Source organism: Pteropus alecto, unplaced genomic scaffold (genome assembly GCF_000325575.1).
Source record: "Pteropus alecto unplaced genomic scaffold, ASM32557v1 scaffold125, whole genome shotgun sequence".
NCBI classification, from domain to species: domain Eukaryota; kingdom Metazoa; phylum Chordata; class Mammalia; order Chiroptera; family Pteropodidae; genus Pteropus; species Pteropus alecto.
The window spans coordinates 4,671,377-4,685,116 of record NW_006436888.1 but is presented as its reverse complement, the minus strand read 5'-3'; the positions used below and the strand labels follow the sequence as shown (position 1 = coordinate 4,685,116).

Here is a 13,740-nt window from a genome sequence, read left to right as displayed (position 1 = left end):
GGAAGCGGGACAAGGAGGCGGAACCACCCACGTGGGTGACCGAAAGCCCCGCCCCCAACATGGCCGCGCCCAGCGGTCTCGTTGGAAGCCGTCCTACCATCGTCATGTGACGCGAGCCCTCGCCCCACCCGTCTGCAGCCACTCCCTGTCTCCGTCCCCAAACTCGAGAGGGCCACGTGACCCTCCCGGGGCCAGTCACGTGAGGCGCGGATTCTGGGTGGGAGGGGGTTGGCTCAGGGGTCCGGAGTGGCAGTAAAGGAGGAAGATGGCGGGGTGCCGGGGGTCCCTGTGCTGCTGCTGCCGGTGGTGCTGTTGCTGCGGTGAGCGTGAGACCCGCACCCCGGAGGAGCTGGTAAGGCTCGGGCGGAGCCGGGCTGGGGAGGGGGCGGTTGCTAAGGGAGGCGAGAGGCGTTGCCGGAGGTGGGGCTGGGCAGAGCTGGGCCCGCAGGTGGCAGCGGGTGGGGCCTGGGGACCGCAGTCTGGGCTCCCGAAGCATCTTCCCTGCTTCACGCGCCCAAGTCTGGAGTCTTTTCTCATAACTCCTCGCTGGAATCTGAGAGAGAGTCCAGGCCAGCTCCAATTAGCCCCTTATATATTTTCTTTTATTTCCATCTGAAAGGAGTTTTGAATGAAACAAGCATTTTTGGAACGAGCCTTTTCACTGGACTTTGTGCTTATCGTGCAACTGGCTTAGTTTTTCCAGACGTTTTTCATTCTATCCCTCACCTTTTCTGGGTCACTGACAATCCAGCTTTCCCCTGCAAAGCACTCTGGGAAAACTTGAGCAGCTGTATCCCCAGAGTTGACAGGTCCCTTCTGATTCCAGATTCAGCACATTATCAGATGGAACCTGGTTTCCCTCCCCCTCCCACCCCTTAAGCTGGCAGTGGACATCTTTGAGGTGTCCTGAAGAGTGGTTATTTGGGGAATATATCAGTACAAACGAAGAGCTCAGCTGGGTCCCCACCCACATCACCTCCTATCCCAAAAGGGTTTTTTTTTTTTTTTTTTTTTTTTTTTTTTTTTTTTTTTTTTTTTTTTGTCTTATTCCCATTGATGATAATGGCACCAGATGATTTAGAAACTAGCAACTGATTTCAGTAAATACTTCTGCCTCATTCCACTTTAACCATTAAAAGGGTCTTCCCACTGTGGATCTGTTTTTCTAGACCATCCTTGGAGAAACACACGAGGAGGAGGATGAGATCCTTCCAAGGAAAGACTATGAGGTGAGATTCTTAGATGCTGTCTTGAGTAACAGAAGTAGTGAATGACCTGGTCATTTCAGACCAAAACATTAGCATTCCAACCAGAGGTGTTTTTTGACCTCTCCCACAGAGTGAGCAGGTTAACTCTCCTCTGGGAAAGGGGCTGTTTAACAAGGCCTTTTCTCACCTCAGTTGCAAAACAATGTCTGGGTGTCTCCATGTTTTCATAGATCTATGGCTCCTTAACCTGGATAGAGTATGTGTTTGCCATTAAACACTTTCTTTTACAACTCATAGAGACCTAGAGTCGAAGCCACTGACAGTGTATGCTCGTAAAAGGTGTGGGGCAGTAGACCTTTCTCCTCTTCTGATAGAACTTCATTTTTAGAAGATTGTTACTTGCTCAAGCAGCTTCTCTCCGAAATGTTCTTGTTTGTAGTTCCCGATTTCAAGTATGGAACTCTTTGAGTGTGTATGTTTAGTGAAGCCAATCCTACTGAAGTGAAACTTAACACATGACTTTTGAATTATGCAATCAGTTCATGATGACTTTTTTATGATTGTTGAAGTGACAAAAACAAACCATGGTTGTGATAGAAGATTCTTAAACAATTTATAAAATGATGCTAGAGAAAAACCCATAACCTCATTCAATTAAAAGATGACTCTTACTACCCTTATTAAATATGCTTTTTTATGCCTGCATACCTACCTTTTTTAAGTAACCGCAGTGAGATTCTACTAAATATTTTAACCTGTTTTTCTCCCCACTCGATAAGACTCTTTGTATCACTAGATGCTTTTCTACAATATTTTTAAATAGGAGAATAGTGTTTAATCGTGCCACAGTTTGTTTAATCTGACTTTTCTTTTTGATGAACTGCATGATGGTGGCCATCCTTCCTTGTCTGTCCTTAAGTACATCCTTAGGATTAATCCCAAAAAGTGGAATTAATCATGCATATTTAATGCTTTTTTGAAAATGTCATGTAGACGTAAACATTCAGTAATCTAGGGCAACAACATACTCAGGCTGGTTTTATTAATATTTCATCTTTTGCTGCAGAATTCAATGTAACTATCATAATTGGTCACATAGCATGAAATTTAAAAGACTTTTATTACAGAGAATTTCACACGTATACTCAAGTAAACGTAATAGTATTGAAACCTCCATAGTCATCACATAGCTTCAGCAGTCATTCAGCTAGTGCAGGTCCTCGTTGCTCCCATCCACTTGCTTGTCCACTGAGAGTAAATGCGTCAGGAGGCTTCACTAGAATTAAATGACAATGTTTTATTCAAGAGTCTTAAGATCTGCAAATCGGAAACACTACCAGAGCGTTCCGAAGTAAAGAGAAAAGTTGAGAGTTCTGACAAGTAAAAATTACAGTTCTGAGAAAAATCAGCCCTGCATTCTTAGCTTCTGGATTGGTCTGAGATGGTGATCTTCCAGATGTCTGGATATTTGAACATTCTTTCCTAAGTTCTTCAGAGAGTTACTCAGTTACCCAGAGCGGGGCGAGAGAGAGAGAGAGAGAGATCACCTGCCATTGATGTACAACTGAAAAGTTCGTAAGTTTAAGTCCTCAGGCTCATTAAAGTAAAATAAAATCTGTTCCTCATGTTTCAGCCCACTCTGATTTTGGTAATTTTGTTAACTTGGCTATGATGACTCCATTTTGTTTTTCACTCTTCCCTCGTTCCACTTCCCATATTATTTTGAAAGAAAAGTCTAAACATCACAGCATTTTATCCATAAGGACTTGTTTTTAGCATAGCACCATACCATTTACACACTTAAGAAATTAACAGTAATTTCTTAATATCAGATATCCAGTGTTCAAATTTTCCCGTTGTCTTATAAATTCCATATGTATTTTTTAATAGTTTGAATCATGTTCCAGATAAGGTCCTCACACTGCAGTTCTTTGATACATGTTTTAAATTTCTTCTGTCTGTAGGTTCTTCCTTCATCCTTTTTTTTTTTCCTTGAAATTTACTTGACAGAATAATTTTAGGACTCTGAAATTTGCCAATCACACCACCATAGTATATAGATCAATGTGCTACTCCGATGAGACTTCTTTCAATGAATCAGAAAGCACGACACCAACTGATGTATTTTCTCATATTTCAAAAAATATCTGTTTCCTGTGCATAGTTGAGAGGTTTGCAAGAGTTAATATAAGACACTCCATATTGTGCTGTCACCTCATTGAATCTGGAGATATCCTCACTGTGTTACTGTGACTGAAACTCAGCCTTCCTCTTGTTCCTGGGGGCTCACCAGCTTCTCTGCTTCACGGGCCCTACTGATCCCACGGCTCTCCTATGAGTCATTAATATGTCTTAATTAGCCATCTTCTGACTTAGAGCTTCTTGAGACCATTTGCTTTGTGTAAGACCAAGTTCGGTTAGGCACTTAATCAGAAAAAACTGCTCAGATTGTATTTATTAAGGCTCAACTAGAAAACCTTTTGTTGGAAATCTTTCTAAAATGTGCTCTTTGCCTGTGTAAGATTTCATTGCATATACTTGACTCTTTCTTTGATAAGCTGGGGGTCTTACAAGAATCCCCTTTTTGACATCCATTCTCATAATTGGGTTGAAGAATAATAACTCCCTTTTTTAGGACTGTGCCATTACCAAAGAGTAATGTTTTCATACAGGTCACAGAGCCCTAATTGCTCTTTTCAGTTAGAAAAAGGCACCCCTTAGAGCAGAGGACTTAAAGACCTACCCTTGTGGGCCATAACGTCGCCTCTAGCTCAAGGCCTGCTGAAGGTACCTTTTGTGTGAGCACTAGGTCCCCTTCCTGGTAGAATTTGGGTTGCAATTCATGCCCCACGTGCCTCCATGGCCAGGTGCCATTTTGCTTATAACCACTGGCAGCAGCCTTACAGGGCACCTGCAAAACTTTGTTTAAAAAGTTGTTAATCCCACAAACCAAAGAGCAACATATACAGCAGAAATAAAAGGAAGTTAGTCGTGGTGAAAGAGAAGTAACAATATCTGATTTTAATAACAGATCCTGTAGTCCCTTGGTACATATTTACAAAGTGTCAGGCTCTCAACTGACTTATTAAAAAAAAAAAAAAAAAGATGATATCTTGGCCTGGCAGTCATTTGTAAATGCCCCTTTAAACAGTTTTATTGAGCCGTAATTCACATACTAATACAATTTACCCATTGAAAGTGTACAATTCAATGGGCTTTTTTTAGTATATTCACAGAGTTGTACAGCCATCGCCAAATCATTTTTAGAACATTTTCATCACCTCAGAAAGAAACCCTGTAACCATTAGCAGTCACTGCCCATTTCCCTGACCCTAGGCAACTGTGAATCTACTTTCTTTCTCTACAGATTTGCCTGTTCTGGACATCTAAAAACCTTTTAAATGGTTGTGGAGTCATAACATTATTAGACAAAACCATCAAGCAAATAATCAATTGACTAGTAATTTACATAAATATTTGGTATTGAGGATATTCATATATTTCAACATTTTAATTTTTTTCCTTGTTTGTTCCTAGAATGTGATATTACTCACTTGCTCAAAACATACATGCTTCATCATTCATGGATGAGTCTCGTTTTCCAGCAGAATTCCTTTTTACTGATGGTGGTTTTTTTTTTTTTGTAATCAGAAAATTTTTTTTTTCAACTATAAAAACTACATCATGTTTGCTATGAAAATTTCAAAAAATACCCAGATGTGAACACTTCCTAAAACACACCTCAGAGATAATCACTGTTAATAGTTTTCCCAGATGTTTTTGCTTTACATAAGCTGACATACAAATAATCTTAATTTTGTTTACTCAAGATGGGATGATATTATACCACAATGTAACTTTTTTACTCATTTGTCTTTTTCAGAGTTTGGATTATGATCGCTGTATCAATGACCCTTACCTGGAAGTTTTGGAAACCATGGATAATAAGGTGAGTCCCTTATAGATTTCTTGGGACTGAGTTGGTCTTATGACAGCGTCTTTTTCTGTTCTAAATGCTCCGGTAAATACCCTTACCCCCTGGCCTTTTAGTCCCTTTCATGAAATACCTTAGCCCTTCATCTTGCCGAGCAGAGTACCCACTGGCCTAGCCCCTTAGAGTTCATTATATTTGCATTGTAAAGCACCCTCTCTGTCAGACATCATCTTTGCCATTTTTGCTGTCCATGCGAAATTTACTCTAAAACTGGTTGACCAAAATGTGTTCCTTCCCCACTGTGAACATAACCCTGTAACAAACTGAGTCATTCTTTTCCTGTGTGAACAGAAGGGTCGAAGGTATGAGGCGGTGAAGTGGATGGTGGTGTTTGCCATCGGAGTCTGCACTGGGCTGGTGAGCAGGCGGGGCACTGGGAGATGGCTGGCCGGAGGGGCGGAGGGGGGTCAGGGCAAACTCCAGCCTGACGGATAACTTGTTTGTCATTGTAAGAGATCACGTTGTCTGTTTTCCTTTTTCTTTTTTTTAAATCAGTAACCTGATACTGTTGTTCATACTTCTCTTTTGCTTCTACCTTATGAAATGAAAGTGAGCCCTACAACTCTGATGCTGTTTAAAGCACTCGAGGTTTGGTCAGGCCCTGTCTCTGTGGTACGGTATGGTCTTGTCAGGTAGATAATGTAGCAAGGAGGACGCATAGTGTGTCTTGAGGTCACTCTCTAGGGAAAAAGCAAAAAAGTGGGAATAAAACCAAACACTATGCCCTTTTCTTTAGCATTGTATACCAGTACGCAGGACACCGTGGATCTCGGTGAATTTACTGTGCCGTCCTGGGCTTCCCTGCCCATCGCTCATTTTATCTAGAAGGTAGAGCAGTTGTGGGCAGAGGAGGACCTGAATGCACAGGGTTCTGGGGCTAGCACATTCACAGATGAGATCACCGACAAGTAAAGATCGCGAAACATTGCCAACAGTTAACGTAGCGCAGCATCTGGAACCATAACTGCCGACTTACTGTGGTTAAACCTGGGGGAGAAAACCTGGACCAGTTAGCAGGCAAAATGGTACATGTCAAATCTGAATTTCCATCCATACAGTATTAGAATAGGGAGTCGTCTTCCTCCATTCAGGAGGCTATAACAAAAATACCGTGGACTGGGTGGCTTAAACAACAGACATTTATTTCTCATCATTCTGGAAGCTGGGAAGTTCAAGATCAAGGTGCCAGCAGATGTGAGTCTGGTGAGGGCTCCTTCCTGGTTCATAGATGGTCACCTTTTTGCTGTGTCCTCACATTGTAGAAGGAGGCAAGAGAGCTCTTTGGGGTCTCTCTGTTTCACTCTGTTTTTATCCTAGTAAAATTGGTCTACAAGATGACATATATTTCGGGTACACAACACTATAGTTTAATGCTACATAGTGTTCATCACTATAAGTCTAGTTACTGCCCATCACCATACAGTTGATCCCCTTCACCTATTTCGCCCACTCCTTAACCCCCTTCCCTCTTGGTGTCTCTTTCATAAGGGCACTAATCCTATTTGTGAAGGCTCCACCCTCATGACAGAATCGCCTCCCAGAGGCCCCACCTCCCAATACCATCATATGGGAGGGTAGCATTTCAACATGCATTTGGGGGACGGGGACACAAATATTTAGTCTATAACAGGGATTTTACGAGTTCCTAAGCAGAAGCCTGTTTCTCTCCTTCCTCTGTATGGAATTGACCACAAGTCTTGCTTAACTCTACATGATATACCCATAGGGCGTAAACACATATTTGATATAATACAGCCACAAGGACCGAACCGCCATTTTGATTTTCATGGCACTGGTCAGATTTTTACTGTAGTAAATTTAGAGGTGAAGGAGCATCTTTCTAGTTAAAACAAATGGTATGTAGAGGCCCCTTTAGTGATATTCTAACAGATACCATTGTGAGGGCAACTTGGGTTGGTTTAATTGTTTTATGGAAATTTCAGAGAGTCTGTTTTGCTATTATGGTTCTTATGTCAGACTTCCCGTAATAGGCAAAATCATTAACTATCTAGGTATCAGTCTCTCTGCTACTTTCATGTCAAACTCCTTTGAACTGTCACTTGCCAATACCAGCAACTTTACCTTGCGCCCTCCTGTTATGGGAAGGCAGACCTGCCTTTATGACATAGCAACCTCATGCAGCCGGCTCTCCTATCCTTTGATCTGTCACCTCTTATTGCTCCAGTATTTAAAAGCCCCCGGGCACCGGCTTGAGGGAAGTCTAGCGTTAAAGGAATGTAACCTTTGATCCTCAATCTACAAAAATGGAAGTCTTCCAGTTCTCCTTTAAGCCCAGAGCAGGGACTTATGAGAGTGGAATAGTGGAACCGGAGAGGTTTTTCTCTTACTTACCTGAGTAACCATGGACTATACAAGACGGTTGTAAGTGAAAATAGTGACTTTTAATATATATGATAGTAATAACATGCAGAAGCCATATACACCTAAGCGAATGTTGGCATTCACAGTAATATCCTAAGCTGTACGCTTACCCAGCTAAGCATCACTGAAGACATTTTAGAGTGTTTCTTTGGAAACTGCCTTCGAAGAGAGCTGAGCAGCCCCTCACACGGCTCCACGTTGTTGCTCCCTAATCGCGGGTGACCTTTCTTGGTCTCACATCTTTTTCTGCATCTTTTTTTCTCTTTGTTTTACTCTCTTTCTCTCAACGTAGCTGTACCCCGCTTCTTCTGTTCTTTGGCGGGTGGTGGGGCCAGGCTGGAGCGGGGTCTCCTGGAGAAAGCAGAATGACCAGCGAGAGCCCACTCACCACATGCTGGTTGGTAACGCGGGCTCATGTGACCAGCCGCCAGGATGCAGTGGGGGCGGTCAGTGCTTTCGGGGTCACTGCCTGTAGCACAGCGGGGAAGAGCTGTGTGACGGCGCCCTTGCTCTTCACAGGTGGGTCTCTTTGTGGACTTCTTTGTGCGCCTCTTCACCCAGCTCAAGTTTGGAGTAGTAGAGATATGTATCCTTTTCACGGTTCTCGGTGTTCCCAGACGTCAGCCCTGGATTGCTTTCTTGCCTAGAAATGAGTTTAACAGGAGATGTGATCTACAAAGAGCTGTTTATTAGCCATTTGGCTTTAAGGTTTTAAATTTTTATCGAAGGACACAAAAGGAGCACTTTAATAAATAGAGGTCCTCATATTCATGGTTGGTAAGACACAAACCACCAAGATGCCTGCTTTTCCCAATCAATCTATAAATTAATTCAATGTCATTCCAATGAAAATTCCAATAGAATGTTTCATGGAACTGGAAAATTCTCTTCTTAAATTTGTTTGGAAAGAGTAAAGGGCCAAAGGAAGTTGAGATAGTTTTGAACAACAAGCAGGGGAACTTGATTAGATGTCAAGACATATAATTTAAGAGGTAGCAATTGAAACGGTGTCGCATTGGTGCGGGAACACCCAATTAGACAGTGGAAAGTATTAGGGAAGCAGAAACTGCCCTGTACGCACGCAGAAGTGCAGTGAATGACAGAGTTAGTATTATAAATCAGTGAGGGAAAAGTGGATTATTTAATAAAAGATGTTGAGACATTGGTTATCCATCTGGAAAAATATAAAATTAGATTCCTACTTTCTACTATAAATTCCAGATGGATTGAAGGTATAACCAGGCAAAACAAAACTTTAACAGACTGTATGATTCCAAGAATAGAGAATTATTTCTTAAAACTACAGAAGGCACAAAGTATAAGGGAAAAGATTGGTAAACTTGACCAACAGCAAAGTAAATATTTTATTTATACAAACAAAAACCCCAAACAACAATAAAACACCATAAACAGTGAAAAACAAGTCCACAGCCTCAGTGAGGTTATTCACTATGCATTTAAGAGACAAATAATTCATATTCAGAATATAGGAAGAACTTCAGCTCTAAGAAAAAAAGCCCAAACAGCCCAATAGAAAAACTTGCAAAGGAGGCAAACAGGCAATTCCCAGAAGAGAAAAATTGAATGGCTCATATGTAAACCTATGGAAAAGTGCTCATCTCACCACTAATCGAGGAAATGAAAATTTAATAAATAGGAAGGTACACCTTCCTATGACTCATGATCTCCTCTCCCAGCCGTGAGCCTCAGACATTACAAACATGTTCATTGCAGCTTTTTGATTGCAAGAAGTTGGAATCACACACCAAATGGGGAAACGGAAAATTTCTGATATGTTCATCTAATATAATTTTATGCAGAAGTTAAAACGAGTGAACCAGAACTATGTATCGATCGACCTGGCTAATTTTCAAAAACTTAATGTTGATGTAAGGAAAAAGAAAAGTTGTAGCATGTGCCAGAAATGCAATACCATTATTTTAATTTCAGAAACATATGGAACAGTATGGACACATGAAAATATACAAGCCTTAGCCTAAAAATAAAAACCAAGTGAAAGTCAGCAAGCATTTATTTGAGATTCAAAAGTATAGCTATTTGAGAAGCACTGATTCAGGTGATGGTGATAAAAGGCAAAGGCAAGGGGTATTTATGTTAACGGGAAGGGGAACAATTACATGAATGAGGAAGAAATTTCTCTGGGTGTTAGTAAGCTAGGGAAGGAATTTCTGTAAAATGCGAGTAAGCTAACCTAGTGATGCTAATTCTAAAGGAAGTTTAGAGTGATAGTCATATTGTCTGCTTTCTTGTTATCTTTGCAAACAATTGTCTAGAATACCTGCTGCTTTAGGCCTAGTCCAAAGGTTAATTTGCCCAGTTTTTACATTCCAAAGGTCTGAGAAGATGGGCAGGGCAGGCCGTCTTGGATGACAGCTCTGACTCCATTTCAAAGTGGCTTTGTTTATATTATTTTTCACAGAGGGAAGAAGGATGCACAATAATTTCAAGTTAGTTTCTCCCAGGGGAGAGTGAGACAGAAACATTGTTTTTTGGTTTTTTTGTTTTTTTTGTTTTTTAATAGCACTTAATGTTTTAATTTTTAAAACATATGTAGACCAAACATGGAATCACGATGAGATTCGTTAAAGCTCAGGCTGTGGGCGTACAAGGTTTTACTTTCTGTAGTGTTTGAAGCATTTCATAATTAAAAAGGATACTTAATGTAGATGACATCTCAGGCAGTTTTTATGAAATTTCAGAACAGGAGAAGCTGCCCCGCTTCGGGTGGTTGCAGGAACACCCCGGCTGGTGAGCAGGTTTTCCTTAACCCAGTTTCTGTAGCGGTGGAGGAATGCAGCCAGAAAGGCTGCCTCGCCCTGTCCCTTCTCGAACTCTTGGGTTTCAACTTGACTTTTGTCTTCTTGGGGAGCCTTCTTGTTCTAATTGAGGTGAGGTGGTGTGGGTGCTACCTTTTTGCTTACGAGGTTGGGGATCCTGCATTTCTTTACTCCATCTCTATTTCTGGAATGTCAGAGAACTGAATTAGGCTTAGACTATAGATTCCTGCAGAAAGTGGCCTCTTGTTCACTTGGAGATGTTTCTGAAAGTAAAGGTCACAGCCTCTGGTGAGATCGCAGAGGGAAAATCTACAATAGGAGGGTGGTTCTTCATCTTGGGAGCACGTTGGAATCACCTAGAGAACTTTAAAAATGACTGACTCCTGGGTACCAGCTCAGATGAATGTGATCACAATCTCCGGAAGTGGGGTGCTTGTATGGATTGCTGAAAGGCTCCTCAGGTGATACTGAGTCACCAAGAGCTTGTTAGAAAGGCACATCCTCCCATGCCCCCTCCGACCTACTGAGTCAGAAGCCCAGGGTGGGGCCAGGCATCCGTGTCTTCACAGGTCTGCAGGGCGATGCTGATGCTGATGGGGTCAGTTCGCCATCAGTGTGAGGTTGCCGAGGGTCGGCCGGAGGGCCAGTCTGTCTGAGTGTGTGGGCGTGCGGAGGGCCAGTCTGTCTGAGTGTGTGGGCGTGCCTCCTCTCCCCCAGCCAGTGGCAGCAGGTTCCGGGATACCCGAGATCAAATGCTATCTGAATGGCGTGAAGGTGCCTGGCATTGTCCGTCTCCGCGCCCTGCTCTGCAAAGCCTTCGGAGTGCTGCTCAGCGTGGCTGGAGGTGAGGATGGCCTTTCTGACTCTCACCGGCAAGTATTCCAGGGATGGAGATGAGAAGCGTATGTGTGTAAATGAAGGGGATGGGGATTGGAGGGCCTGCCCTCTAACAGATCTCTGCACTTTTTGTTGATCAGTTGTTTTTTTAAATGCAGACACTTTTTGTAAGTTTCCACTTAGAGAGCTTTGACAAATTCACCATTCCGTTTTAAAATAAAATGACTAGAGTTGGTTATGGACTTGGCTTTAGCAAGGTCAGTGAGCTTTTTGTGTTAACAGCTAAATAGTAACTATTTAGGCTTTGTTGGCCAAGAGGCAAAATGGAAGATATTATGTAGGTACTTAAACTTATATAACCATCTAAAACGTATCTGTGTAAGAATATAAGAAACATTTTGAGCAATCTAGCTGTACAACTTGGCCCACGGGCTGTAGTTTGCCAATGCCCGATTTAGAGTCTAAAGAATGTTTTATCTCATTTGATGGGAATTCGACTCACTTCCTTATAAAGTCATATGATCATCTCTATTTTGTAGTTGTCAAGAGAAAGGTTTACGCAGCAGAGGTCTCCTGACCCAGAGGTGGTTCTGTGCTGACTGATGGCTTCCCTTCTTTACCTTGTCCCAGGGCTCTTTGTGGGGAAGGAAGGCCCCATGATCCACAGTGGCGCGGTGGTGGGTGCTGGCCTCCCTCAGGTAAGGGCTGATGGGCTGGGAAGGTGTGTCCCCCTCAGTGGCCTCCCAGGCAGGGGCATGTCCCAGAGTCGTGTCTGTGATCTCATTTGGAAAAAGTCCATTGGGAAAACCCCACCCTAACATGACTTTGGAATCTGAGTCATTGAGTCGATGTGAAAACTACGTGGCCTGTCTCCCAGGGGAGCCAGTAACTGGTACTTTGAAGTTTTAACGAGGCCCTGCTGAGTCTTAGGAGCAGTGATGGGGCATAAAGTCCATTCAGATGAAAGTTGCCTGGTGCTCCCACGGCTTTTGCCCAGCGCCTCCTCATAAGGTGGCTCAGCGGGTCAGCTCAGTGCCGCCAAATCTCAAGAGGCTAGAAGCTCCACTGGGGTGGTTCTGGGCCCAGGGCTGCTGACTCCACCTGAAGGATCACAGGAATAATAACAGCTGGGCCAGACTCCTTTTTTCTCCAAAGCCATCTCAAGGGTTTAGTTGTCATCCTCATGCTCAGAGCGGGAGACTAGGGCTTGGAGAGGGTGAGGAGCTAGCTCAGGCAAAGCCCCCATCCTGGCGGGTGATTCCAGATTCCGGGCTGCAGGTTTGAGAAGCCTCAGTTCCTGTGATCCATCACCTGTTGACTGTACCTCTCACGTCCCAAGGGGAGGGAGCACTATCCTGTGATAGTGGTCAAAGCCGGGGAGAAGAGGTTCTCGTCCAGAGCCCGTCTTTTGCTCTCTCTCTTGCTGCTGCCTCTTCTCCTTTGCATCTTCCCAGAAGTGAGCTGAGAGGTGGAGGGGGCCCAGGCCAGGCCCGAGCAGCAGCGTGAGCGTTTGCTGGACAGATTGAAAGGTGGCGCTTTGGGCCCCTTCCTTCTTCGTCCTCTGGGCAGGGCTCACTTTGTCCTCTGCAGCAGCTTTCAGTTCCACCCAGCCCTTGGCTCAGCTGTTTCCTGTCCCCTTTTTGTTTCTGACTTGTTGACGAAGCGTAGTGCAGTTTCTGAAGATCTTAGGATCGGAGAGGCGGGGTGGGGGGAAGTTCCTCCCCAAGCTAACTTCTTTTTTTCCTGGGGTGCTATCCTGGACCCTCCCCTCTCACATCACATCTTCCCGGGTGTGCTCGAGCCGCAGGTACTCGCCACTGTCCTGGGATCCTGCAGCCGTGGTCCCTGCGGGCCCCTCTCTGACTTCGTTTTCTCTTGTTTTAGTTTCAGAGCATCTCCTTACGGAAAATCCAGATTAACTTCCCCTATTTCCGAAGTGACAGGTACGGAAAGGTTAGGAATTAGATTTCTTTTTGAAAAAAGTTTGTTTTTCTGTCCCTGAGACCTGATACTTGCTCTCACTGGCTCATAGTCTCCCGGGCAGGGCAGGTGCCTGCGGAACCCGACATCAGAAAGGAGGTGGGCTTTGCGGAATTCTGAAAACAACCAGCACAAGGGCCAGGCTGGCATCATGGCTTGTATTTCATCAGGCCCTAAGGCCTGGGCGCATCTCAGGCAACGCATGTTAAAAATACGGCCGAGGGAGTCCACGGGCATATTACGAAGAATGCGTTTCTTATTCCAAAGCGATGTGTTTGGCCTGCCGCCTTTCTGGGTTAGAAGGTGCTCTTGTCAGTACTGTCAGCCTGTGGGGTTTCTGTGTGTTTCCTGCGCCCCTTACAAGGCCCAGGGTCCGAGCTGTCCACCTTCTCGTCTTGGTGTTTCTGCGAGTCACTGTTGCCTGCTCCTCTGCACGCAACCAGCTCTTCGATGTTTTCACTGATGCCATGGCTTTCTGGAAGGAACCTGGTGGAAATGCAGCCCAGCAGGACTGAGCGGGGGCTGGGGTTCCACGACGTCA

At 43.9% G+C, this 13,740-nt stretch overlaps 1 protein-coding gene across 6 annotated transcripts in view; it reads left to right on the top strand.

Annotated features, from left to right (window-relative positions):
- The first annotated feature begins 98 nt into the window (after positions 1-98).
- The window catches only part of CLCN6 (chloride voltage-gated channel 6), a 27,300-nt gene continuing 13,658 nt past the window's right edge, over positions 99-13,740 (top strand). For 2 of the 6 annotated variants that reach the window (XR_003047032.1, XR_003047031.1), the window contains exons 1-9: positions 198-352; positions 1,170-1,229; positions 5,092-5,157; positions 5,494-5,559; positions 8,104-8,170; positions 10,387-10,493; positions 11,100-11,226; positions 11,850-11,917; positions 13,104-13,162. Coding sequence is in view for 2 of the 6 variants with exons in the window: in XM_006914347.2 (XP_006914409.1) it covers positions 266-352; positions 1,170-1,229; positions 5,092-5,157; positions 5,494-5,559; positions 8,104-8,170; positions 10,387-10,493; positions 11,100-11,226; positions 11,850-11,917; positions 13,104-13,162 (707 nt within the window). In the remaining 4 variants the exon portion in view is untranslated. Of the gene's footprint in view, positions 353-1,169; positions 1,230-5,091; positions 5,158-5,493; positions 5,560-8,103; positions 8,171-10,386; positions 10,494-11,099; positions 11,227-11,849; positions 11,918-13,103; positions 13,163-13,740 lie in introns of all 6 variants that reach the window. The other 4 variants (XM_006914347.2, XM_015591362.2, XR_003047030.1 and 1 more) reach the window with 4 other exon arrangements.